We start from the raw sequence: 27,919 nt of genomic DNA, 5'->3' as shown, positions 1-27,919 counted from the left end.
GAAAAGTTAAAGGTGAAAATTACTCTGATGCTTAGCCTCAGAGAGACGCTCTGCAGCATAAGGGCGGCTCTTCCAAGGAGTTTTTTCACAGAACATACCATTTTTTATAATTATTAATTACCACGTAAATTGTATAAACATATGGCGTATTATGCGTATATTTTCACGCAAAATAATGTTGTGCTCTGGGTAAGATTTATGTAATTAAGTGCAGTTAATCAAGATTATAATTACATGAAAAAGCTTTAGAGCCCAGGGGAGCCTCGGCGCCGTCAGCCCCACCCCTTCCTCATGCCCCGCCCCCTTTCCCCTTTCCGCTCCTCCCCGTCCCTTTCCAATTCTCCGTGCTGGTCCCGCCCCTACGCTTCGTCCGGCCCCTCCGCCCGCCCGCCGTGGGGGCTCCTGGGAAGAGGCGGAGAACAATATGGCGGATGGCGAGGAGCCGTAAGTACTAGAGCTCTGCAGGCGTGCGGGGTCGGGCTGGGCTGTGAGAGAGCGCGGCGGTGGGCGGTCGCCGCCGCCACCCGAGGTCCCCCCACCCCCCGCCCCGACCCCTCGCCCCCCCATCCCCTCGCGGCGCCCAATGTGTAGCGTGATGCTGACCCTTCTTTTATTCTCTCTTTCTTTTAGGGAGAAGAAAAGAAGGAGAATAGAGGAGCTGCTGGCTGAGAAGTTAGTGCTGCCGGGAGGCCGGGGCCCTCTCCGGGGACCCCCGCCTCCCCCCACCCCAGGCCTAGGGGACCAGCCGCAGCGGGCCCGGGGGGCTGGGAGGGGAGCACCCGGAGCGCAGGCCGCACGGCCTCATCCCCTGACCCCCATCCCGGAGCCCCAGGGGCCCGGCGGGCGGCTCCTTGTCTCTATCCCCGGCGGGCGCCGGAGCCGGGGTCCTCCGCCGCAGGCCCGGCACCGGCCCGCGGGGGTGGTACTTGACCCAAAGGTCTTGCGGAAGGACCATTGAGCCCCACCCCCTCCTCCACCCCCAAATTGTCATAGCCGTGACCTTGTGATTAAACTCATGAAACGGACACTAGGCCGTTTTTGGCCTTTCGTAAACACTGAGACAATAGTATTAATTGCAAACTTCTTAGGAGAACTTTAGTGTAAGGTACCGTACTAAGCACTTCAGTCATTTTTGCCAAAGAATTAGCTCTTAAGGGAGGATGTTGACTCCACAAAGAGCTTATTTTCCCCCCCGTTTACTACACACCCTGTTTGTTTTATCAGATATTTACTTTTGTGCTGATGAGACAGATTTAAGCAGTGTTTTCTAGCCTGTCCCACGCCACATAATTTTTCGTCTCCCTACAGGGGAGGGGTAGAAGGTCCTCTTGCAGTGGGTGTGGTGCATTAGTAATTTCTGTGCCAGTTCCCAGTAGCGTGCTTTAAGAGTCTTCACGTATCTCCCTCTGAAAGTTTAATTTCAGTTGCAAAAGGATTGGGATGATAGTTAATTTCACGAATTCCTTCCCACCTTTCATTTCCTTTCCACTTTTGCTTAAAATGACAGTAAAGGTTTGCATGGTTACTATATGTCAGGTATTGTACTAAGGCCTCTGTGTGGATTATCTCTTTATCCTTGTTCGGACCTTAAGGAGTAGCTCCAAATGAGACTTAGAGCCGCTAATAATCAGCGCAAAGTCACAATGTTGTTGTGGAACCAGACCCAGTTGGACGTCCAGTGCTCTGGTCTTGATTGTTAGGCAACACTTGCCCCTTCTGTAAAAATTGGTTATTACTAGTACATTTGGAGGTAGAAACTGGGATTACAAGAAGTTTGGAAAATTAAAAATAATCACAACCAAACATATATCTTGCAGAAAGTAAAAAATACATTTCTGTTAGAAAATACATTTTGTCTTTTGTTAGGGGAGTCCGTCTTTATTCAGTTGTATGTTCTAAAAAGTTTGTAGGTGGTAATGCCTATCTGTAGTGTAATTGTAACCCCAAACTTTTGTGTTGAGTGGAAACAAAATTGGGATCTCTTTCAGGGAAAAATGGGTGAATGTTTCTCTCATCAAAAAAAGTCAAACTTGGAAAGGACACATAAGTTATATTAGATTTGAAGCATCACTATTCCGAAAGTGGAGTTTCTTTTTTCTTTCCCTGATCCAAGTGTGTTGTTGGAACAAACTAGGGAAGTTTACAGTGATCTTTTGTAAATTCCAAATATAGAAAAGCCCATTTCTCACCAATTGACCAATAGTATCCCAAGTTTGATCTTGTGCTTTAAGATCCCAGAAACATGTGGACTTATTTCATCAACATATGTAGTTCTTAACGTTAAATAAACTAGATAATAGCCAAGAAAAAAGTTAAAAGCATAAGCATAACCACATTGATATTTCCCTTTTTATTTGAGCAGGTCTGGTGTGCTTACTTTTCATTTGGGGAAACCATAATAGTTATAGGTGTGGCTTTTTCCTACTGATCTTTGCAGCTGAATTTACTGTGTTCTGTGCAGAATGGCTGTTGATGGTGGGTGTGGGGACACTGGAGACTGGGAAGGTCGCTGGAACCATGTAAAGAAGTTCCTCGAGCGATCTGGACCCTTCACACACCCTGATTTCGAACCGAGCACTGAAGTGAGAAACATTTATTTTTAAATAACTCCTCTAATAGTTTTATATTTCAAAAATAATAAAATGCTTTCTTTTTAGTTTGCTCTTTAATAAAACTAATAATTATACAAGTTACCTTGAAATACTAAATATTTGAATATTTGTAGTTGATTATATTTAAATGACAAATATCTGAGTCATTTTCATGTTTCTCATGTAATATGTTGAAAATTCTCGAGTAAAGAAACTTCATAATCTCATTTAAGATTCTAAGTTTTACTTCACTGAGAATTAGTTTTAAATGACTTCTGAGACACGTTCCCCTTTTTAACTGTACTATGAGAAATTAAATCTGATAGAAATGTAGATATGCTTGCTTAAATTTTGAAATTTAGTTGAAATGAGCATCCTTACGTGGAATTGAAAATTAATCGCATGTTAAAAATTATGTGACTGCTATATAATAGAGGGATAGAATTTTGGACTGGTAGTGTTTGACATAAGGCAAATGTTCAATTGCAGACAACTTATATTTTTACTGCAAGGTAGAAAATATATTCTTTATAGTTAATTTTTATGTCTTTTGTGTTTATGAAGAGATGTTTTGAAGTAGCAGTATTATGCTACTCCTAAAATTAAGGCACAGATTCTTGGGTTTCATTCATTGTATCATCAGTATAACTTTCTTCTCCTTTAATCTTGGATTGAACTTAAAGTATTTTGTGTTTCTTTGGATACTCCACCATGTTTTCTTGTGCTTCTGAATTGTATTATGGTTTGCTTTTTTTTTGGCATGATAAAATTTAAGATACTGCTGTTAAATCATTGTTTTAAATTGTATTTCTGCTGATGTACAATTTTCTAAGAGTTTTATCTTTTTTTTCCATCATCTGTTTTGTAAGTTTCTGTCACTGTGTTCAAAAGCAGCAATTATTGTTCTTACCTTTTTACTTTTAGACCTTTAAACACCTTGAGCATGCTTGAGCCTCTATTGTAAGGTTTTTACACTTTTTTCTTTTTAGCAAGTCAGTTAAATAAATTTGCTTTCCATCCCCTTTCAAAATTAAAAAACAAGGTAAGTCTTAGTTAACTAAGATAGTAGTGGAAATAACCTTCTAATTTCATAAAAGTCAATTTAAAAACATTAAAATTGAAACCCTCTGAAGTCATTAGATTACAGAATTTCTGGTTCCACCTTGTTCATAAATTTAAAATAATTTATTAACTACAAAGTCTGCTCTTTATCCTTACTTGGGTTTTTCATTCAGAAAGTGTTTTATGGTTTATTGCCTTATTGATGATACTTATGGTTATTATCAACCAGATTTTAATATGCTTTTTCATTCTTTACAGTCTCTCCAGTTTTTGTTAGATACATGTAAAGTTCTAGTCATTGGAGCTGGTGGCTTAGGATGTGAGCTCCTGAAAAATCTGGTAATATATATATATATACATATATATGTTATTTGTTTTCTTCTTGTGGCAATTAAAGCATTTTCTTTTTCTGTTCTATTACTAGGAAATTTTTTGTTATGATTGTTAACCTTTTTTCCTATGAGCCTTTGTTAGATAAATTTAGCAGGTCAAATTTGAGATAGTAATTAACATAATGATAGAACTGGAATTTTTTACACTCTGAAGTCCTCAACTGTAAAGTCATTGATAGAAAACTCTTCTGTTTTCTTCTCTGATATTTATCAAACAAATCTTTGTGCTTCCTCTTGCATAGCAGTCATTAATTTTGGTGACATTAATAACAAAACTGATAATTCACATTTTAACATGTAATTTCAAAGAATTATTTCTTATATTGATCAAAATAACCCAGTTAGGTGGATAGAATATTGTCATTTTATATAGAGGGAGATAAGTTTTTCTGAATAGTGATATCCCTAGAACCTAGTCGAGGTCATTAATTCTTAGTCAAGTGTGCTTTTCACTGAACCATTAGGTCATTACAGGACTTAAACATAAAATTTGGAATAGCTAAACTTTTTTTTTTGTACAATTTGTTTTCACTGAATATCATCTTGAGAGGGGGTACTGTTTACAGAAGCTATTTTTTTATACTGGTTTGAAATCCATAATATGTGACTTAATAGTTTCACTGACTTCTCGTAACTACAAATAACTTTTTATAAGGCTTTATTGGTTTATTTAATAAAAGTGGGTAGGAGAAGAATTGATTTAAAGGTGTTTTATGTCAGCCTTCTCACTGGTGTGTAGAAAATTGGAAATAGAGGAAGCTCCTTAGACAATGAATCAGGTCACATAACCACATGAGGGACCCACGAAGCTGGCCTTGTGGCTGTAATTTAAATATCAACAGCTACATTCATTTTGCTAAGAAAACACTAATGTCAGTGTTAGTGAAACTGCAGAAACTTAATACAGTTCTTGGTACTTAACTGCTCTAGTTCTGAAGGGATTTTAGGTCATCATGGTCCATGTCCTTAATGAATTTGAAATTTCATTGGAGAGACAAGTCTTATATCAAATAAACAGCATTATGTATGATATACTGTGAGATGTGGGGCCAGAATGACAGAACTTTCTCAAACATAAAAACCCTTGCAGTACCAAAGAATTCTAAAAGGGAAAGATTTATGGAAGACAGGTAGTAGTTTTGGCAGGCATTCTATGTTAAAATCCCCTAATGCTCAACTTTTTCTGTTATGAAGCTGTGACTTGCACATGTGATATATAGTAATTTAAATGTGAATTAATTGGAGATTAGCTCTGAGGAATAGGTTGTCAAGGAACTTTAGGACTGGCCTTATTGCATTGTAATGTCTTAAAAGAAGAAAACGAATTCTTTTCAATTACCACTTGTTACTTTGCTTATTTCAGACATAAATATATGAGAGATGTGCATGTTTTTTTAGAATTGGTTGTAAGCCCCCCACCAAAAGCTCATTCTGAAAAAAGAATATGACATTAATATTGTTGATTGAACAAATAGTTACAGAATCCCCCGCCCCCATATGCCAGGTACCATTTTGAAAGCTAAAGATACAGCATCGAAAAGTACTGCCAGGTGTTTGTGTTTTGGGGTCTTATGGAAGGAAAAAGACAAGTAAAATACATAGAATGTCAGATAGTAATAAATGCTATGGGGAAAGGAAGAATAGAAGATAGGTATCCTGGTGGGAGGGGAAGTGGTTTACAAAAAGATGCTATTTGAGTAGAGAGGTGAGCAAGAATATTCTAGGCAGAGGGACCATCAGGTACAAAATATGCGAAGTGGGAGCATGACTTCTATGTTCTGGGAGGAAATGAGGTCATTATAGCTGAAGCAGAAGTGGGCAAGGGGAAGCAGTTTCCAACAGGATATCAAGAAGTGATGGGAGATGGAAGGGCTCAGAGTGAATATGGGCTTTAGAGGCTCCTGTAAAAACTTTGCCATTTGTCTGAGTCAGGAAGTCACTGGAGAGATTTAAGCAGATGAGTTGATTTGATCTGACTTTTAACTAGGTTCACTGAGCCTGATGTGTGGAGAAAAGACTCAAGGGAAAACAGCAGGAAGCTAAGAGGCTGGTTGGATGGTTGTTACAGTCATCTAGGCAAGAGGTGACAATGACTTGGAGCAAGATGGTAGCACTGGAGGTGGTGAAAGTCTGTGAGTGATGGATATGTTTTGAGGTTGGAGTCAACAGGATTCACTAGTGGATGGATTAGTTATGGGAAATAAGAGAAAGAGAGGAGCCAAGGATGTCATGACAAGGTTTTTTCCCTGAGCAACTGGAAAGATGGTTAGCATCATTGAAATGGGAGACACTAGGAAAAGAATAGATTTCGTGATGTTGGTGAGCAAGGACGATTGAGTTTGGTTTTGGAAACTTAATTTTGAGGTGTCTGTTAGACAATGCTTTATCTTACAAGATTGTCAGAGATCACCAGCACTGAACAGAATTAAGCACAAAGGCACTCCAAATTCTGGCCAGTAAAGTAGGAGGAAAACTCTTGAGTGAGGTGAACTGGAAACCAATTTTTAGTGTTCAGATTTCTTACGAGTATATTGACCAAGTGAGGAATTTATTTTATAGAGGAGAAATTGATCCACACACTGCCAGATACTTTAGGTGGGTAAGATCAGAGAGACTGAAAATTGTCATTGGAAATAGTAACATGGAAATCACTGATGACCTTGACAAGAGCAGTTTTCTGCGAAGTGGTGGGAGTGAAAGCTTGTTAAGTTGAAGTGTGAGCTAGGAATATGAGAAAGCATGTATGGACAGCTTTGGAGGATCTCTTGCTGTAAGGAGGGGCTGAAAAGTAGGGAAATTATTGACACTTGATTTAACTTGACTACTTAACTGACCAAAACCAGAAAAACATGATTAATTATTCATACTTTTTTTTTTTTTAATCTTTTGCTTCTGGTAAATTTGAGCACTAGTTGTACTGCAACAGTTTGTTGCTTTTCCCTGGCTTTTTTGATTGCTTGTTCTTGACTCAATACTTTTAGGATATTCCTTTTTCATGTGCTACATACATATGTGTGTTGATAATGTACACCTTCTAATAGTTATTTCTGAATTGTAACATACTTAATGTTACGTCAACTACGATAAAACTTGTAGGAATTGCTTTTTAACTATATTCTGAAAAAGAATAGCAAATTCAGTTAATTAGTAAGACTAGTAAACTTAAAATATCTGGCGGCAGCAGCAAAGCAACAAACTTTACAAATGTGTTTATGGGATTATAAAACAACTGTAGAAATTTTGAGTTGTTCTCTTTTGATTATAGTCTATTTAAAACTGAGTAGCTACACATTTTTGACTTTTACAAGAACCCTAAATTTTAAATACCTTTATACCTTGTAAGATACTTTAACCACTGAATACAATTCTGTAGAATTTATTATTGAGCATTTATAAATTTTCAAGGCTACCTTAAAAACAAATCTTAAAATTTCAAATGTGCGGAAACCTCTGCTTAATTGGATTTTTTTTTATTCCCACAGGCGTTGTCTGGTTTTAGACAGATTCATGTTATAGACATGGACACTATAGATGTTTCCAATCTAAATAGGCAGTTTTTATTTAGGTAAGTTTTAAGATACTAGTTTAAAATTCTGATAATAACTTGAACTTGAATGCATCTCAGTAATAATTTTTACAAACTATGAGAGGGTAACAGTAATTTTATTTTATTTTATTTTTCATTTTTTTTTTAAGATTTTATTTCTTTATTTATTTGTCAAAGAGAGAGAGGGGGAGAGAGAGCACAGGCAGGCAGAGTGGCAGGCAGAGGCAGAGAGAGAAGCAGGCTCCCGGCTGAGCAAGGAGCCTGATGCGGGACTGGATCCCAGAACCCTGGGATCATGACCTGAACTGGAGGCAATGGCTTAGCCGACTGAGCCATCCAGGCGTCCCAAGAGGGTAACAGTAATTTTATTTTAAAAATAACTACCACTCTCTTTTTTAGGTAAAATTTTGCAAGAAAATTGTGAGCATTCTGGTGAAACTAGTTTTAAAAACAAATACATGATTTTGTTGTGTTTAAAGAGATTTCCAAATCTCTTTAAATGTGATTTGGGGCGAGGCTCTTTTCCTCCTGTTGATTTCAAAAGAAAACATAGCTGGAATATTGGACGCTTGTGAGATACATTGGTGGAGACTGGTGGGCCAAGAATTGTATGGTGACTCCAGGGCAATAAAGTTGTGGGAGAGTTTGAACTTTCTTACGGAAAAAAAGAGAAAACAGACAGTTAAGGAGAGAAAACCCAGGAGCGGTTGAAATGAAATAAAGGGATTATTACCTTAGATGAACATGAAATATGGAAGGCATCTGGGAATGGATTGTTAGAAATGACTTTTAAAACTCCAGGTAGGCTGTATATGCAGAGGTGAGGAGAGGTTCATTAGTGAATTTTAGTATGTAGCATTTAGAGATTTGACGAGCTCAGATAGAAGTGTCATTGGTCAAAGAACTGTACATATGGAGGGATAAGGACTTTTTATTTTTCTTTCTAGATCATTAGGTTATTAGCAGAAAGTGCTCAGATAGCAGAGAAGGTAAATTTAAATTTTTGGATAGGCATGAAACCTGTCTTTGTAGAAGATAATAAAGAGGTTGAAGGATGGGTCAAAGTCAAGTTAAGGAAGTGTTGTAATTGCTATATGAACTCTACATTTCCTTTTTAGGCTTTATCTTGTTTAATTTTTAACCCTTGAAACTACCCTTCTCTGAAACTTCGTGGATCATGACACATTTTAGTATATGAATGCTCTAACAAAGATAACACTGAATTGGTTGATTATTGATAATCCATGCCCTTTAGTTTGTAGCTAAAAAACATTGAAAATCATGATAGTTAACATTTGTTCAGTGCTTGGGTTGTAGTAAACTCTTCATCTATGTTCGTAAACTCTATTAGTTGTAATAAACTCTTCATCTATAGTACCTGTTTTAATCTCAGAGCAGCCCTCAGGGCAGGTGCTTGTTTTCAAGATTAAGCAATTAGGACAAGGTGTCCTGCAAAGATGATACCTGTGAAAGGCCTTTTGTTCAAAGTGCAGTTTTTAGGTGGAACAATCTGATCCCTTAATTCTGGAAAGGTAAATTAGCAGTCTCCACAGAAGCCATCTAGGAGTTTTTTTTGTTTGAGATCTGCTGTGGAAGCACATATAATCCACAATGTTAAAGAATCTTGAAAGTCTCCTTTATTCCTTTTACCCTAAGTGCTCTGTCCAGACTAGTTAAATGCAGTACTGAAATCAGGTTCCTTGATCTATAACTAGAGTCTAGTTACAGGACAAGTCAGAATAAAACTCTTATCAGAAGTTTTGAATCAGGAGAAGCACACTGGGGCACCTGAGTGGCTCAGTGGGTTAAGCCTCTGCCTTCGGCTCAGGTCATGATCTCATGGTCCTGGAATCAAGTCCTGCATCGGGTCTCTCTGCTCGGCAGGGAGCCTGATTCCCCCTCTCTCTCTGCCTGCCTCTTTGCCTACTTGTGATCTCTCTCACTCTTTTAAATAAATAAATAAAATCTTAATTTAAAAAAAAAAAGCATACTGCTTCATTGGAGAGAAGAAAATTGACCCGTTAAGTTATTTTTCTTTAAAATTCCAATTTTAAATAAAAAGTAATTTTTATTAGTAACATTTTTTTTAATCTTCATTTAAAGTATTCTGTGCTTGTATCTGAAGGACTATAAAGAAATAGAATATGGTTACTTTCTTCCAAATGTTCATAGTCTAGTGGGTATGAAAGACCTCTGTATCTAATAAAAAATATGTTGTGGAAAAGTAGTAATGAAGCACTGTATGTATGAGGAAGTGACTTACTTCTGTGAGGAGAATGAGGAAGTACTATGAAAGAAAATACCATTTGTACTGAAATAAGAAGAGAGACTTCCCTGTGTCCCTTTCTGTCTATAGCAATGGTTCTTATCTAGGAGTAACCTTTTGAGGTCTTCTGTTTTTAGTTTCTTAGGATTGTTGGCATCATTTGCAATTTTGGATAATGTCTTCAGCATTATTTCTTCAAAACATGCTTATGGCTTCGTTTGGGGCATAAAATTTACTGTTTAATCAGCACACATGGGAAGAGGATACATGAAGGCTCTTGTATCCCTAGAATGAATTGTGTGTTTATTTCAGCCAAGACCTCCATAGTTAACACCTTGAGGTTCTGGGGTTCAGGGCAGATTTGGAAGGCTCTGGGTATGGGATAATTTTTTACACTGGGAAATGCCGCAGTGGGAAGTGGCCAGGAAACATACCATTGTTACGCTTTCTGGGGTGGAGTGGGGGGATTGTTTATATTTACATTTAAGAAATAATTAGACTTGTCAGCACCTATAAATACTTCATTTAGAGCATCAGTAAGCATTGATTTGTGACCAATCACTCATCAAAAAATTTAGATAAAAGTGTTTCTTCTAAATATCCTCTAAACAAGCTCACCATGAATATTTTTTCTGTCTGAAAATAAATTATGTAGATCATCTAGATTTATATCATGAATGATAATTTAAATATAATTTTTCCTATAGGCCCAAAGATGTTGGAAGACCTAAGGCTGAAGTTGCTGCAGAATTTCTAAATGACAGAGTTCCTAACTGCAATGTAGTTCCGTATCCTTTTGACAAAAAAGTTACTTAGCTTTCTAAAGCTTTGTATTTTCTTTATTATAAAAGAGGTATTTAACAGAAAATACAGATAAACAACAACAACTACAAAAAACAAACTATCAGCAGTAAGCTTATTACTGAGATACTTACTGGTGACATTTTGCTTTATATTCTGATCTTTTCTTTAAGGTTATATAAATATTTCTTGCTCTAATTTTTAAATTAAGCATTTATGGCCAATACAATCGTTTATTTTGCATTATTTGCATTATTGCCCTTCCTTAATTTCAGTTTGGATTACATATCTCTTGTTAGACTATAAGTTCCTTGTCTGGCTATAGTTAATCTTTGTGTGTCCCTACAGTAGCAGACTGAATAGACACTCCTTATATATTAACCAAATGGAACATGTATCAAAGTATATTTATTTTTCCAAGAAGTATGTTTTGGTTTTTTTTTTTTTTTTTAAAGATTTTGTTTACTTTTTTGATAGAGATCCCAAGTAGGCAGAGAGGCAGGCTGAGAGAGGGAGGGAGGGAAGCAGGCTCCCTGCTGAGCAGAGGGCCTGATGCGGGGCTCCATCCCAGGACCCTGAGATTATGACCTGAGCCAAAGGCTGAGGCCCAACTCACTGAGCCACCCAGGTGCCCCCTAAGAAGGATGTTTTTTAAAAAGAAGTGTTTGATCTGGAGAACTTCCAGTGTGTTTTATAGAAATTCATGAGGTGAGCTTTGCTGTTTGGGAAATGCTAGAGGATACAAAATAAACATACAAAAATCAATTATATTTCTGTGTACTAGCAGTAAAAATGTGGAGAGAGAAATTTTAAAATACAATGAATGCCATTTACAACTACAAAAAAAAGAAGGGGGAGATACTTAGGTGTAAATTGAATAAAATGAGTATATGACTTGAATGCTGAATACTGTGAAATGCTGATGAAAGAAATCAAAGAAGGTCTAAATAAATGGAGAGATACTCTGTGTTCAAGAATTGGGCAGTTTGACATAGTAAGGATGTCATGTCTCCCCAGATTTGTATACAAGTCTAATACATTTTCTGTCAAAATCCCAGCAAAATTTTTTGTTGATAGAGACAAAATTATTCTAAAATTTATATGGAAAGGTGAAGGAATACCTGAAACAATTCTGAGGGGTGTCTGGGTGGCTCAGTCTGTTAAGTGTCTGTCTTTGGCTTAGGTCATGGTCTCAGGGTCCTGGGATTGAGCCCCTCATTCAGCTCCTTGCTCAGCGGGGAGTCTGCTTCTCTCTCTGTCCCGACTCCCACTTGTGTTCTCTTTCTCTCTCTCTTAAATAAATAAAATATTTTTTAAAAATTAAAAATAAAACAGTTCAGATAAAGAATAAAGTGGGAGGAAATCACAATATAATTTCAAGACTTACTATAGCTACAATAATCAGGACTGTGTGGCGTTAGCAGAGATAGAGACACACATCAGTAAAACAGAAGAAACCAGAAATAGCCACTGGCAAATATGGCCAATTGATGTTTGACAAAAGTATAAAAATAGTTCAGTGGAGGAAAGGATAATTTATCAAAAAATTGTGATGGAGCCATTGGATAGCCATAAGCAAAAATATGAATCCCAAATCCTAACTCAAAACCTCAAAATTGTAAAAATTAATTCAAAATGCATCATAGGTTTTAGTATAATATGTAAAACTGTAAAACTTTGGATGACAGTATAGGAGGAAATCTTTGTTATGTAGAGCTTGGTGAAGAGTCCTTAGATCACATAAAAAAAAGTATGATCCCTCAAATAAAAAAATTGATAAATGGAACTATATTAGAATTTAAAACTTTGCTTTGTGAAGGGCCCTGTTAAGAGAATGAGATACATATAATGATGAGAATGGGATATCATTATGAAGTAGGTATCTGACAGAAGACCCATTCTGAATAAGTAAAGAATTCACAAAATTAAGCAATAAAAAAAATGCAGTTAGGAAATGGACAGAAAATGTGAAAGGATATTTCACTAAAGAAGATAACAAAAAACAGATGAGAAGATGTTCATCATCACTAGCTATAAGAGAAATCCAAATTATGACCACAGTGAAATATACTTCAAATAGCTAAAGTAATACATAGTAATGAAAATCCTGGCAAAGCTACAGAAAAACTGCATCACTCATCCATTCCTAGTGGGAGATGTAAAATGGTATTGTCATCTGGAAAATAGCCCATTTTTTAAAAACCTGAACTTTCCATGTGACTCAGCAGTTTCATTACTGGGCATTACCCCAGAGAAACAAACACTCAGGTCTGCATTAAACTTGTTCTTGAATGTTCATAGCATCTTTATTTGCATTAGCCAAAAACTGGAAACAATCCAAATATCTGTCACTAGGAGAATTATTAAACTGTGGTATAGCCATACTGTGGAGTATTGCTTAACAATAAAAAGGAATTAACAAAACATGCAGCAAGTTGGGTGGATATCAAAGATGTGCTGAATGAAAAATCCCAGTCTCAGAAGGTCATATGTTGTATGTTTCTATTAATGTAATGTTCTTCAAATGACAAAATTAGAGACGGAATAAATTAATGATTGCCAGGGAGTAGGCATCAGAAGTTGGAGAGGTGTGACTCTAAAGGGGTAGCAGGAGGAAGAGCTTTGCTGGGATGGAATAGTTGTATAACTTTATGGTGGTGGTTACACAAATCTACGTAAGTGGTTTAAATCACAGAACTGTACATACTTATTTTATCAATGTTATATTTGTGGTTTTGGTATTATAGTCCTGTAAGATGTAACCATTAGGGGAAACTGGATCAAAGACTCTTGGGACATCTTTATACTAGCTTTGCAGCCCTCTGTGGATATATGTTATTTCAAAGTAAATGTTGGAAAAGGCAAATACAGACCTCCATAGAAAGAAAGAAAAAGAAGAATATGCATACTCTAAAAGTTAGATCTGTGAACTTTGGGTATTTTATAGAAATCTAGGATGTGGAATTTCTTGGTGTGGCTCCTGGGTCCTCCTATTACTATTCTTCTGTTTGCTCTGGTTCTCTCTCTCTCTCTTTTTGTTTCAGGGGTACAGGTCTGTGATTCTCATCAGTCTTCTATAATACCCAGTGCTCATTACAACACATGCCCTTCCCAATGTCCCATCACCCAGTTACCCCATCCCTCCACCTGCCTCCCCTCCAGCAACCCCCAGTTACATATGATTAAGAGTCACTTATGGTTTTTTCCATCTCTGGTTTTGTCTTGTTTCATTTTTTTCTTTTCTTCCCCATGATCCTTTGTCTTGTTTCTTAAATTCCACCTATCAGTAAGATCATATGATATTGTCTTTCTCTGATTGACCTATTTTACTTAGCATAATACTCTCTAGTTCCATCCATGTCATTGCAAATGGCAAGATTTCATATTTTGATGACTGTGTAATATTCCATTGTATATATATATCTTCTTTATCCATTCATCTGTTGATGGACATTTGGGCTCTTTCCATAATTTGGCTTTTGTGGACATTGCTGTTAAAAACATTGGGGGTACAGGTGCCCCTTCAGATCACTACATTTGTATCTTTGGTAGTGCAGTTGCTACCCAGTCATAGGGTAGCTCTATTTGCAACTTTTTGAGGAACCTCCATACTGTTTCCCAGAGTGGCTGCATCTATTCTCTTTTGAGAGAATTAAAGCTGCAGTTTATGCTTCCTGTTTGCCTAGCATTCAAAAGGAAAAGAGGCCTGAATGGGTCTGGGCAAGAATTGAATATTTTTTATAGCTTTTTTTGTAGGCCAGAATAAAAAATCTAGGATAAGGGTATTTTTATATTGTCACTCTTTTCTCCATTTTGGTTTTTAAAAAATATATGGTGGATTATTTATTGTACTTTTAGAGAAGTATATATATTACTGAAAAAATTATTCCATTAGAAAAATTAAAATTTTTGTATACATGTGCTGTTATGATATTAAATGCTACGATTGATTAACACCCACGGCCGTTTTTGATGGGGTTCTCTTGATGGCTTCCAGGCAGGGAAAGACTGCTGGTTGGGTTTGGTAGAGTAAAAAGAGACTCGGAACAAAGAATTCATATTTCCCCTTACCCTAAAAATAACAAATCACATTTGTACCTGAAAAAGCTAGTGGAAACATCTGTTTTTTTTAAATTAGCTTTACAACAGTTATTCTGATTTTTAATTGAAAATATTTATTATATAATGTATAAATCTAAGGTGTACGAGATGTTAAATTTGTGTTCTGAGTCTTATAGTCATCTGCCTAAATGGGAATTGTAATATGCTTGTTTCCTTCACTAAGATGCATTGTTGCCTTTGGTTGAGGACATACAGTCTGCCTTCCCATGATGTATGGTTTTTTATAAAAACTGAAGCAGAGTAGAGAGTGTAAGAGAGACATAAATGTAGTCTGGGGGCTCAGGGATGAGAGGAACTACTCTAAGTAATTGGAGTGTTTACAAGAGGTTTTATCATGATTAGGGTTGTGTTCATTTTGTCACATTTCCTGAATTCCACTGCTTTGAACATTAATGGCTTATTCTTGTTGTGTACCTTTGTAATTTGTTCCTTATGGCATTATTAAATTCACTTCATAAGTTAAAAACTTAGCAGCTTAAGTTCCTTTACTTATGTTCAGACATTTCAACAAGATTCAGGATTTTAATGACACCTTCTATCGACGTAAGTTTTCTACTTGAAATTTACTTTTCACTAAATTCTTACTGTATTTAGTTGCTAGCTATTTGAAGGCTATTTCTTCATTCGTTCTCATCTCTTGGTGTTTGCTTTTTAGTAAAGTTGGCTGAACAGAGAATGCCACTGTTTTATTTCTTAGCTGACATCATTAGCTGCATTTTTATATGCTGTCTTGAGTAAGGATTACTCAAGGATTAGGAACTATGTGTGTTTGTATTCCAATAAGAGGTGGGGGGTTTTTTGTTTGTTTCTTAGAAAGTGAATTATTTTGTGCAATGGCATTTTTAAAAGCCAAACTTGCTTTTTCTCCCGTAGAATTTCATATAATTGTATGTGGACTGGACTCTATCATAGCCAGAAGATGGATAAATGGCATGCTGGTAAAGACTTTAATGTTCTATGGTTCTTCGAAATTCTTGCTGCTGCTCCTAATATACCAAAAATTAGGATACCATACCATATTTTTGATAAATCAGAGTTTATTTAATTTTCAACTAAGTAGATGTACATCACGATATAGTGCCAGTCATTAACTTTCAGGTGAGAATATAAACTGCTAGTATCATAATCCCATGATTTGATAATCTAGTACTCAATAGTGCGATTGATTTGTAGAAATTCTAAAGAGCATGTTTCTCTTTTGAATTCTTACTCCCCTCTCTCACCTTTAAATAATTTTCCTAGATATCTCTTCTGAATTATGAAGATGGTGTATTAGATCCAAGCTCCATTGTCCCTTTAATAGATGGGGGGACAGAAGGTTTTAAAGGAAATGCCCGCGTGATTCTGCCTGGAATGACTGCTTGTATTGAATGCACACTAGAACTGTATCCTCCACAGGTAAAGAAGCACCTGCATTTGTTTTATAGTCTCTTGGGTTTGAGTTAGGACTAATTATTAAGTCTAGTCAATATTTAGGATTTTTAATTAGGGGTAACCATATTCTAAAAATCATACGAAGAAGAAAGATAAAATATGAAAAGAAAAGAAATTTGTGAAAAGAAAGGAACGGAATATCATGGTACTGATACTATTCTGTTCTCATGATTTGTATTATTTTTTTTGTTTGTTTGGAGAGTAGAGATCCAGGGATCCACTACAAAGTTAAATGTTGGGATAGAGCTATAATTTATCTTGTTTGATTTTTGCCTGTGATTGCTTCAGGGAGATAAAGATACCAGGGATGAGAATGATCCTTCCAGATATGGGGCTCTTTAAGCTGTATACCCACTTTAGGGAATAGTTAGAATTTTGATTTATAAATAAATATGATTTTTTTAGTATTTACTTGGAATTGATTTAACTCTGTGAATTTGCTTTTGCTTTGGTTTATGTTATACCTTCAGATTTAAATGTGTAAACATAATAAAATGCTCATATTTGAGAACTTACTCAGCACTTCTCATGATCTAACAAGCTTAAATTTATATACCCTGTAAATGTAGCACAAATCTACATTCCTGTGTAAGGTGACTCAGATGCTGTCTTTTAGTTTTAGAAGCATTATTAGTGGTATAAAATGTTTTGTTTTTGTAAGTGGAAAGCTAATAAGAATTTTAACCTCCTGTCTACTTTTATGAAATAGACCTAAGTAGAAGCTACATTTTAAAATAATTCATTACTTAAAATCCACTAAAAAAACACCCAACTGTGATTTTAGGTTAATTTTCCCATGTGCACCATTGCGTCTATGCCCAGGCTACCAGAACACTGTATTGAGTATGTAAGAATACTGCAGTGGCCTAAGGAGCAGCCTTTTGGAGGTAATAAACTGAATTTCATAATCTGGAATTATGTAAGATATATATTTATTTATATTATTCATTTGTATCTTTACATTAAAACATGAACTGATTTAAGTTTACATGTTTCTGTCTTACCCTCCTTGCTTTTTTTGGTAACAGAAGGAGTTCCATTAGATGGAGATGATCCTGATCATATTCAGTGGATTTTCCAAAAGTCCCTTGAGAGGGCATCACAATATAATATTAGGGGTGTGACCTATAGACTCACTCAAGGTAAGTTAGTGAATTGTTATGAATTTTAACCTTGGGATAATCCCATTTTCAGGGGTTGGGATACTCTGAAGGAAATAACAGATAAGTGATTTCAGATAGTACCGGCCATTTGAGGTTCAGTCAAGGTACCATGGAAATGGTAGTTTGCAGGTGTCCTAAATTTGGTTGGAGGAGGGAACAGAGTTTTACAGAATCCAAACTACTACTTAGCTAGGAGTAATTTTTTTATTTTTTAATTAATTAATTAATTAATTATTTTTAAATTTTATTTATTTATTTGACAGACAGCGATCACAAGTAGGGAGAGAGGCAGGCAGAGGCAGGGGGAAGCAGGCTCCTCCCTCCCCTCCCCAGCAGAGAGCCCGATGCGGGGCTCAATCCCAGGACCCTGGGATCATGACCCGAGCCGAAGGCAGAGGCTTAACCCACTGAGCCACCCAGGCGCCCCTAGGAGTAATTTTTTTTAAAAAAAGATTTTATTTAGTTATTTATTTGAGAGAGAGAGAACATGTGCTCTCAAGGCGAGGGAGGACGGAAGGGGCAAGGAATCTCATGCTCACTCTGGTCTGGGCACAGAGCCCAAAGCAGTCTCACAACACTAAGATCATAGCCTGAGCTGAAACCCGGAGTCAGATGCTTAACTGCCCAGGCATCCCAACTAGGAGGAACTTCATGAAATCACTGAATCTTACTAGAATTGGAAGAGGCACTAAGTCATCTAAGGCGAACCATTCATTTTATCTTTAATTGAAGAGGAAGGTGTTACCTCCTGGGGCAATCTATTTTTACATTTGGATAAGACTATTAAGACAGTTATTTTGTATGTTGAGCAGAAGGCTCCCTCTTTAGTTTGGTCTGAGTATTGTCCCAGGGTATATCAAATATAAATCAAATTCCCTTTTAAGTAATAGCCTTTTACATAAACAGAACAGTAATCACATTCCCTCCAAATCACTATCATCAATCTTTCTAGTTCCTTTAACCCTTTTACATGTTGGCTGACATTAAGTTTCCATCCTGTTTTGTTTTTTGGTGTTTTTTTTCTCTTTTTCTTTTCTAACCATATTCCAGTTATCCGTACTTATCTAGGCTAGAATGAAGCACGCTAAGATTAAAATAGACTTCTGATCATTGATGCAGTCTTAAAGGAGAGCAGGGTTTTTTGTTGTTTGTCATTCACGTTGATGCTATACTTCTGATTGTTTAGGTCACTGTCCACTAAAATCTGGAAGTTCTTTCTACATGGCAGTTGCTAAGCCGCATTTTCCCATTATAGGTTTGGCAGTTTTTTGGGGTGTTAGTATTGTCTTTTTATACTCAAGTATAGGTCTTTACAAGTTTATTCTTAAACCTGCTGTTTTCTTTCTACATATATCTTGTTATGCCTGCCAGCTTATCTGTTCTTGCCAGCATCTTTCCATTTGTTGTTTTGATAATAATGCTTTATCTCTTTGTCAGATAATTAAAAATTTTAACAAGATTGACTGCCTGAGAACAGACATTTGAATCAGGCCTTTTTTGTTTTATCTCATTTTTCAATCAGGCCTTCTTGAGTATTTCCTGTTTCTTTGTCTTATTCACAAGGATATCTTTATGTTTTCCTGAAGCCTGGATGTGCTATCTTCCCACATTTCCCTGGGTGGCCAAGTTAGTAGTCACAGAAACAGAGTCCAGCACGACTTGTCTTAGTGAACGATCATAATGCTCTGTCTCGTGATCATTGTTTCCTAAGCTAGATGCTCATAGATCATCTTTCTAGAAATTTTGTCCGAAGTTCATCACTGAGTTCACCAGAAAATAAGCTTTGTCTTCTTTTTGAAAATGTGCAGTTTCTCTTTAGTGATTTTGTCCTCATATTTACTGATTTCTGGTGATGTCATTTAAAAATTCTGTTCTTAGACGCTTCTTGTTGCTCCCTTTATTCCCCCGGTTCCCAACCTGCTTTGTTCTTGAAAACACTAACTTCATTCCCATCTTGGAGCTTTAATACTCCTGATTCTTAGGCCGGGAATGTTCTTCCTTGGATCCCGTTAAGGCTGGCTGCTTATTGCTCTGGTATCAAGTTAACCAGTTTACTTGATTATTCAACTGAAAATGACTTCTGAGCCATTCACTATTGACATTTTTATAATTCCTCAAAAATAATGGTAGCCTCATTTCTATGCAAAGAATATTTCATACTTACACTCTGATACATCCTTGCTGTTGGGCCTTTGCCCTTAACTGTTTACAGAAATGTTCTTTCCCTAAGTCATTGCATGGCTGGGTCTTACGGTTTTAGGTTTCACCTCAAATTATCACCTCCCTGAGGTCTTCCCTGATCATCCATTCCGATGGACTGCCTCTGTCATTGCCAACTCTACCATATACCATTTTTTTTTTAAGATTTTATTTATTTATTTAACGGAGAGAGAGATGACAAGTAGGCAGAGCAGCAGGCGTTGGGGGGGGAGGCAGACTCCCTGCTGAGCAGAGCGCCTTATGTGGGGCTCAATCCCAGGTCCTTGAGATCATGACCTGAGTTGAAGGCAGAGGCTTATTCCACTGAGCCACTCAGTGCCCCTATATATTTTGTTCTACTTTCTTTTCATAGAACTCTTCAGTATTTGAAATTTTGTTACTTACTTGCATGTAATCTCCCTCAGCAAAAGGAAAGCTCTGTCAGAGCAAATAGGTTTTTTTTCATTGTTACTTTGCATAACACCTGGAACAGTAGTCTGGCATGTAGTGCACATGTAGCAACTGTTTGAATTAGCTGATTTCAGTTTGTCCTGATCAGGAACTATAAACTCATTTCAGGATGTAGTCTCATTCATATTTCTGTAACTTTCAGTAAGGTTTGGTGTGTACTTTTTTGAGCCTATTGATTGAGAGCCTTGACAAGGAGTACAGAAGCAAAATTGGAAGAGAAATCTAGCTTTTTTAAGGGGTAGGGGATGAGAGGACTCTTGACCATTTGGCTCTTCTTGGGCAGTATGTCTGCTGCTCCTCACTGTGACTACCTGTTCTTCCTTTCTGTACATCTTGCTCTGTATGGTTCACTGGAGAGCTTCCAGTTTAACCATCAGGAAGTTAGTTCCTCCCTGTTTCCCCTTCCCTGAAATTATATGTTGTCATATAGTTAGAATTAATGTTTTAAAACAGCTTCTCATACTTTTTCATTGTCTTCCTTTCATGTCTTCTTAGATTATTCGTTTTTTTTCTGAGGTTCTTGAAACCTGCCTACACCTGAAGCCTTGGGGACATGTCTTTAAGTGCTCTCCCAGACCCCAAGATAACGGCTACTTTTTTCTGAAGTTTTTGTTTTCTAAAGTGAACAATTCAAATACAGTTAGGGAATATTTATGTTTTGCTTTTAAAAAACAATGCTATAAGGTGGGGCTTTATTCTTTCCTGTTCTGTGAAATACTGATATGGAAAAGATGAGGTAGAAATAGAAGTACAACTAATATTTCATGCAGTCCATGTTACATAAGGAAATGAGACTAGGGGCAGTTTTTTGTTGTAAATTTTGGGGAATCAAATGGCTGAAACTATTATATGAGGAAGTTAATTAAATCTTATTCTTTATACTTTATTCAGAGCTCACTGAGTATAGTTCGTATGCAGTTCCTATCACTTACTAGATCTATAACTGGATATTAATTTGTCTCGGTTTCATTTCCCTTATTTTAGAATCAGAGTAAGGAGACTAACAAAGGTGTTATGAAAACTCTGTCTTATTTAATCTTCTTGGAACATTCTAACTGCTAGCTGTTACTATATTGTCTCATCTTTATTTGAAGCTTAGTGAAGAGTTTTCTTTGCTACTGTAACTCAAGATTCTGAAGATAAAATGATGGGAATATGACAGAAGATCATTCCTTTGTTAAACTTCTCTATTTTCTGACCTGAAATCCTGAAAAATCAAGTTGTGGAAAATGATATTTAATAATCAGATTGTCTAATTTAAGATACCTATTCTTTAAAAGATTTGACTGTATTTTAATCAATATATTTTTTTCAGGAGTAGTAAAACGAATCATTCCTGCAGTAGCTTCTACAAATGCGGTCATAGCAGGTAAGGGAAAATGGCCACTGCCTAACTTTGTTTTCTTTCCTTAATTGTTGATTCACTATCTAAACTGACATTTCAACAGCTCCTTGGTTTCAGAAAACAGGTGTTCAAGGAATTTGATATCTTCTTGGGTGGGAGGTTTAATTTTTAAGCTGTCCAAAAAAGAACAAGCTGTTGGATCTGTATATATTTTGTCTTCATTCTGTCATAAAGTGCAGGGCAGTAAGGGGACATTTTAGTACCTTCCCTTTTAATCATTGTGAACAGGTTGCTCATTAATCTGAAGAAGTGGAAGGAAAGCATTTAATGCTACTCTGTTGCTTGGATTATATAAAACAAATACAAAATTTGTTACTTTTTCAATTTTTGAGAGTATATACTTTATTTTTAATCAGCTGCTTTATAACTTTATCTATAACTAACTTTTAAAAAAAACATGAAATTTTGGGGTGCCTGGGTGGCTCAGTGGGTTAAAGCCTCTGCCTTTGGCTCAGGTCATGATCCCAGGGTCCTGGGATCGTGCCCTGCGTCAGGCTCTCTGTTCAGCAGGAAGCCTGCTTCTCCCTCTCTCTCTGCCTCCCTCTCTGCCTACTTGTGATCTCTGTCTGTCAAATAAATAAATAAAACCTTTAAAAAAAAAAAAACAACCCTGAAATTTTAAATTTCTAATTTGCATTGAGTTGAAGTACCTTTATTTTCTCCCCTTTCAGCTGTGTGTGCCACTGAGGTTTTTAAAATAGCCACAAGGTAATGGATTTCATTTTTTAATATGTATATAAATTGATGTTTTGACTTGACTTGATTATATAAAGATGAACAATTTTTCTTTACAGTGCATATATTCCTCTTAATAATTACTTGGTATTCAATGATGTAGATGGACTATACACATACACATTTGAAGCAGAGAGAAAGGTTAGTAGTATTACACTAATGAAAATTGTTTTGATCACTCATACTTAGATTTTTACATATTACTTATTGGTTAGCAATATGGTCGAAATTGCCCACAGCCTAAGTATTTTCTAACTTCTAGAACCTTATTCATTTCCTGTCTTTTACAGTATAACCTGAAATAAATAGTATGTAGCAAAATAATTTAGGAAACTTTAAAGCATAAGATTTGTTCATAGGAAATATGTATGATTATTAAAACAATTTGATTCTCATTTCATCCTTATAGACTATTGTTGGTTCATGTGCTACTGTTATTTGTTGTTTTATATATGTAGGAAAACTGCCCAGCTTGTAGTCAGCTTCCTCAAAATATTCAGTTTTCTCCATCTGCTAAACTACAGGAGGTTTTGGATTATTTAACCAATAGTGCTTCTCTGTAAGTGTTGTGGACTTTTGTTCTGTTATAGAAATACTTTTGTGATTTTAAAACTTTAAAAACTAGGATTATTTTTAAAAAGTGATCTTTTTTTGTTTGTTTCCTCTCTCATTATTCTTTTAGGCAGATGAAATCTCCAGCCATCACAGCTACATTAGAGGGAAAAAATAGAACACTTTACCTACAGGTAATCAGTGTCTGCTTGTTTTTTTTTTTTTTTTTTTTTATTTTAGGGTATTTTTCCCCCAACAAAATTATATCACAAGTTTAATTTCATTTAACGTGCTTTACATTAAAATAATTTTGTTTTCTAGTCAGTAACCTCTATTGAAGAACGAACAAGGCCAAATCTCTCCAAAACGTTGAAAGGTACTTTAAATGAATATATTGACTAGTCAGTTTCTTCTGTTTTTTTTTTTTTTTTTTTTTTTTTTTTTGGTAAAAGTAATAAATGCTTATTATAGGTTTGTTTTAATGCCTTTAAAATGGTGATACCATTGTAATTATATTTTTAGAAGCAATGATAGAATTAATTCTTTTAGAATATTAAAAAATCAAATACAGTATTGATTAAAGAGAACTAGATTTTGATGTTTATCTAGACATAAAACTGTATAGTTTGTCTATGTGTGTGTTGTGCTTTTTGTTGACTTTTTTTTTTTTTTTGCTTGGGTTAATTAAACTTTTTCTATTTTAGAATTGGGACTCGTTGATGGGCAAGAACTGGCAGTTGCTGATGTCACCACACCACAGACTGTACTATTCAAACTTCATTTTACTTCTTAAGGAAAATAAACTTGTACATAATAGAAAACTCATGGAAATATATTATGTGGATGCTAAGACATTTAATGTCATTTTTAGCATTAGTGTTGCTGGAATTTGACTTTTATATAATGAACCACTCTTTTTTAAATTTATAACTTCCCCTTGAAGACAGAATTTTGGGGTTGGTACTTGTAAGCATTTTCATTAGTAATATGGGAAATGATGCTTGGAGAGAGAGAATGAACAAATGTATTGCTTCTTTCAAAAGAAGAAGCAAGCACTCTCTTGTGTCTGACTTTTGTTACTGTGGTCTAAGAACGCATTCCTCAGTTTTCATTTGAGCACCCACATAAAGAAAAGATGTCCCTCTAAAGAAAAAAAGAAAATTAAGTTTTAAATGACTTTGACTATTACACCCTGACATCTAGAACATGTTGAACATAGCCTATTTCTTGCTTGATTTAATACTCATTTAATTGTGGTTGTCCAAATGAATATTAATTACTGCAAAGGTTACCTTGTCTATAATAATTTGTAAATGGTATTATAGCTGAATACCTGTGCATGGATATGGGAACTATTTTCATGTTTACTTGTAGTGCCATAGAGGCCAGTATGCACAATATAAAGCCAAGACGTGGATGTTTAAAAGAATTTAATGCTCAGGCAGTTATCACTGATGCTTTCACACTATTTATTAATAAAATCATATATTGTCTACTTTTCTCACTGAAGTTTTTTAAAGTACATTAAGGATAGTAATAAGTAGCTCCATAGTAATGTAGGGAATAATTTTCAAATGTGTAGCAGGGTTACTAATACAGAATTTTTATGGTACCCGAATTAATACTTTTACCACAATAAATATCTCCTGATTTAATTTGCTCAAACATAATAATGAAATGGAATCTTTTTATATTAAGGTCTCTTAAAAATGCCCTTTTCCCCCTAAAAAACCAAAATTAAGCTTTAAAACAAAATTAAGTGTGAGTTTTGAAAAATGAGTTTGAGTATCTCAGTGTGGGAACATGCATTTGTATTTCAATTTTTGACTAGATGACAATTTTCTACTCAAAAGACTTGTGATTACATGTCACTGGGTTAAATTTTTACTCATTATTCTTTCTACCTCCAAACTGACAAATAATTTGTTTCATTGTAAGTCATAGGAGATCCATAGATATGCTTTATTTAAAAAGTTACAGAATCAGTTTAAATATTTTTTTCAGTTTAAGTTTTTTAACATGAATCAACTAACATTTATACAGATGCTCTAATAATTCTCAAAGTAGCCTTGTGAGAGGGTGGTAATATCTCCATCTGAGCGCTCAAAGGCTTTAGAAAGTTTAATCAGTGGGACCTGGGTGGTTCAGTCTGTTAAGGGACCAAACTCTTGATTTCTGCTCAGTTCAAGACTTTGGGGTCCTGGGACTGAGACCTGTGTCTGGTTCCGTGCTTGGTGGGGAGTCTGCTTGAGGATTCTCTGTCCTCCTTCTTAAGCCCTCCCTTCCCTCTCTCTAAAATAAGGAAGTCTTTAAAAAAAAAAAAAAGTTTACATCATTTACTCAAAACTGTACAATTAGAGATCTTGGAATTGGGATTCCAATCCCAGCCAGCCCCAAGCTCCTATGTAGTCGGTTTATTTAAGTTCAACAAACATCATAATACTTCACGGGTAATCGACTACTTGTGTAGGTTACTATATATTAAGAGTTTTTTTTTTTTATATTTTATCTATTTATTTGACAGACAGAGATCATAGATAGGCAGAGAGACAGGCATAGAGAGAAGGGGGAAGCAGGCTCCCTGCTGAGCAGAAAGCCTGATGTGGGGCTTGATCCCAGGACCCTGAGATCATGACCTGAGTGAAGGCAGAGGCTTAACCCACTGAGCCACCCAGGGACCCCTATATTAAGAGTTTTAATATGAAAATTTTTACTGGTTAGATGAAATTATTGGAAGATTATAACTTCTCAAAGATAGAATTTAAATCTGATCTTGTTTTAAAAAAGCACCCACATATAAGATGTCCCTCTAAAGAAAAAAAGAAAAGTTTTAAATGACCTTGTCTCTTACACCCTGACATCTAGAACATGTTGAACATAGCCTATTTCTTGCTTGATTTAATACTCATTTAATTGTGGTTGTCCAAATGAATATTAATTATTGCAAAGGTTACCTTTCTACAATAATTTGTAAGTGGTATTATAGCTGAATACCTGTCCCTGGATATGGGAACTATTTTCATGTTTATTTGTAGTCATTATGGCATAGTTTATACTGGGGTAAAATAGTCAAATATAGGGGACAGGCGATAATGTAAATAATCACAGCAGGGGGGTATAATAGGTTTAATACGATTAGTGGGGTTTGTGGCAAATTGGAGTGAAAATTATTTGTCCAAAAGGGCAACGACTTCAACTCAACTAACTGTCCCATTTTGGTATCCATATATTTCAAAAGCATTTGGAAATCCGGATTTTTGTATGGAAACCGGTTTTAAATGTTGACAGAAGCTAGTGTCCAAATCCCATAGCTACTGACCAGATTAGGAAGGACAGCAATTTGGGTTTTTTTCAAAGAGCGAAATGTTTGAAGAGTGCATGCAGAAAAAGGTGTATTTTATATGTCCACAACGCACATTAATCGAGTAATAGTTTTAGTGCTTCTCAAGTTTTCTTTTGCCTGGGACCGAGAGTGGCCTTGCATTGTGAAGAGGCTGTGCCTTTCGTACCCTTGCTCTAACTTCTAATACCTTACAGAAGACGCCTTTTTATCCACGTCATCAGGTGGACTGGATCAGGCCTTATAAAATGTCCAGTATTTTTAGGCAAACCCAAACTCAGGATTCCACCTGAAGGCCACGTTAACACAGGACTGATAAAGTATTTCAGACGGAGCGCTAATAGGGAAGGCTGAACTGCCTTTGCAAATTTTTGCTGGCCAGGGACTAGCTTTTATGTACGTTGAGCTTCTTCCTAGGAAGGAGCTGGCGTGAAAACCGGCTTTCCCACCCAGACAAGTCGACCTCTGCTCGCAGCCACAGAGCTTCTCTGTGCCCAGGCATTTGCGCGCTATGCCTGGAATCCGTATCCACAGAAATCGTTCTGCGTTCTTCGTAACTAATGGCAAGCTTCGGGTCCCGGATGTGACGTCAGCGCTCCTCCTGTTCTTCCGTCTATTGACGGAACTCTGGGCTCCCGGATCTGGTGGTTGTGTACGTGGAAGAAGCCAGCTCATGCGCAGTCCGGGCCTTTCGTCCCAGCTGTGCGGGCAGGGCTGAGGGTAACATCCCGGGCTCGGGGGAGACGGTCGGGGTCATGGCCAGCCGCTGACAGGGCCCGCTGAGTGCAGAAGGGGGCGAGGCCGTTCGGGTGCACCCTTCCCCGGGCCTGAGGCCGTTCGGCTGGCCCTCGGCCTTCCCGCTTGGTGCTGCCGCCGCCGCTGCCGGCTGAGGAGGGGAGATGAGTTGGTTCAACGCCTCCCAGCTCTCCAGCTTCGCGAAGCAGGCCCTGTCCCAGGCCCAGAAGTCCATCGACCGGGTCCTGGATATCCAGGAAGAGGAGCCGAGCGCCTGGGCCGAGACGATTCCGTACGGGGAGCCAGGTAGGGGGGAGAGAGGAGCGGGGCCCCGGGGGTCCCTGCGCTCGCGGAGGCAAACAGGCGCAGAGGTGCGGACCGGGATCCTTCCCCGCCGACGGAGGTCGGAGCAAGTTCCGCCTCCCCAGCCGTCCACAAAGGCGCGTTTTCTCCAAGTGGGTTTTCGCGGCTTTCCTGAGGGAAATCCCCGGTCCCCGGTACCTGTGGCCCCGGGTGCGGGTCCTGCGGGCCTGGGAAGTCCGGGTCGCGATGTGTCGGGCTTGTGCCCCGCCCTCTCTCGACGTAGCCCGGGGCGGGAGCTCCCAGAAACTGGGCTTGCTGCGCGCTGCGGACCCTGGGGAGCCAGCATCTGAAGTCCGTCGGCGGGGGCAGGAGGAACGGTCCCTGCCCCTTAATGAGCGCGCTGTGCTTGGTGGCGCGGAATGTGCCTTTTTATGGCTTTCCCGTTTTCCAGACAGCTCCCCCAGTCAATTTTAGTATATGTGCTGCCGAAGCGAGCACAGCTCCCCCAGTCAGGTTGGCTACAGTCGGTGTTTTACAGAAGGGGAAAGCGAGGCTGAGGGAGGCAGAGTAGCTTCCTCGGGCTACACAGCGCGGGAGGGGCCGAATACGGTGGAGGTACCACCCGTGCGAGCCGGCCCAGCAGTTTGGGGTTGCGTCCCATTGTGTTTCCAAAGAGCTGCGTCTCCCTTTGCACATTTCTTGAGCTGAATCTCGCAGGGGGATCTTCGGCTGCTTTGGCTCTAAGTCTAAGAAACAGCTCCGCATTTTGGTAGGAGGGGTAAAAATTTGCATTGGGGTGGG

The 27,919-nt window shown here is 37.4% G+C and overlaps 2 protein-coding genes across 4 annotated transcripts in view; both read left to right on the top strand.

The window, feature by feature from the left end:
- Nucleotides 1-339: 339 nt before the first annotated feature.
- UBA3 (ubiquitin like modifier activating enzyme 3) lies at nucleotides 340-24,239 on the top strand. 2 transcript variants are annotated; one of them, XM_032324798.1, is made up of 18 exons: nucleotides 340-444; nucleotides 631-672; nucleotides 2,462-2,582; nucleotides 3,912-3,992; nucleotides 7,528-7,610; nucleotides 10,566-10,646; nucleotides 15,281-15,324; nucleotides 15,655-15,719; nucleotides 16,024-16,179; nucleotides 17,000-17,102; nucleotides 17,244-17,357; nucleotides 21,364-21,417; nucleotides 22,125-22,161; nucleotides 22,248-22,329; nucleotides 22,647-22,747; nucleotides 22,871-22,934; nucleotides 23,062-23,116; nucleotides 23,445-24,239. In XM_032324798.1, the coding sequence occupies exons 1-18, from the start codon at nucleotides 425-427 to the stop codon at nucleotides 23,531-23,533; spliced, it is 1,392 nt and encodes a 463-aa protein (XP_032180689.1). In that variant the 5' UTR covers nucleotides 340-424; the 3' UTR covers nucleotides 23,534-24,239. The 2 variants fall into 2 exon arrangements, with proteins under 2 accessions (XP_032180689.1, XP_032180698.1); XM_032324807.1 differs by lacking the exon at nucleotides 631-672 and having other exon boundaries at nucleotides 341-444.
- A 2,447-nt stretch (nucleotides 24,240-26,686) lies between these two features.
- Nucleotides 26,687-27,919, top strand: part of TMF1 (TATA element modulatory factor 1) — a 30,128-nt gene continuing 28,895 nt past the window's right edge. Inside the window, exon 1 of one of the 2 annotated variants that reach the window (XR_004281239.1) lies at nucleotides 26,687-27,121. Coding sequence is in view for 1 of the 2 variants with exons in the window: in XM_032324763.1 (XP_032180654.1) it covers nucleotides 26,980-27,121 (142 nt within the window). In the remaining variant the exon portion in view is untranslated. The remainder of the gene's footprint in view (nucleotides 27,122-27,919) is intronic. The other variant, XM_032324763.1, reaches the window with a different exon arrangement.

This window comes from Mustela erminea, chromosome 1 (assembly GCF_009829155.1).
Source record: "Mustela erminea isolate mMusErm1 chromosome 1, mMusErm1.Pri, whole genome shotgun sequence".
Classification (NCBI taxonomy): Eukaryota; Metazoa; Chordata; class Mammalia; order Carnivora; family Mustelidae; genus Mustela; species Mustela erminea.
The sequence above is the reverse complement of the archived record's forward strand: the minus strand, read 5'-3'. Positions and strand labels throughout refer to the sequence as shown.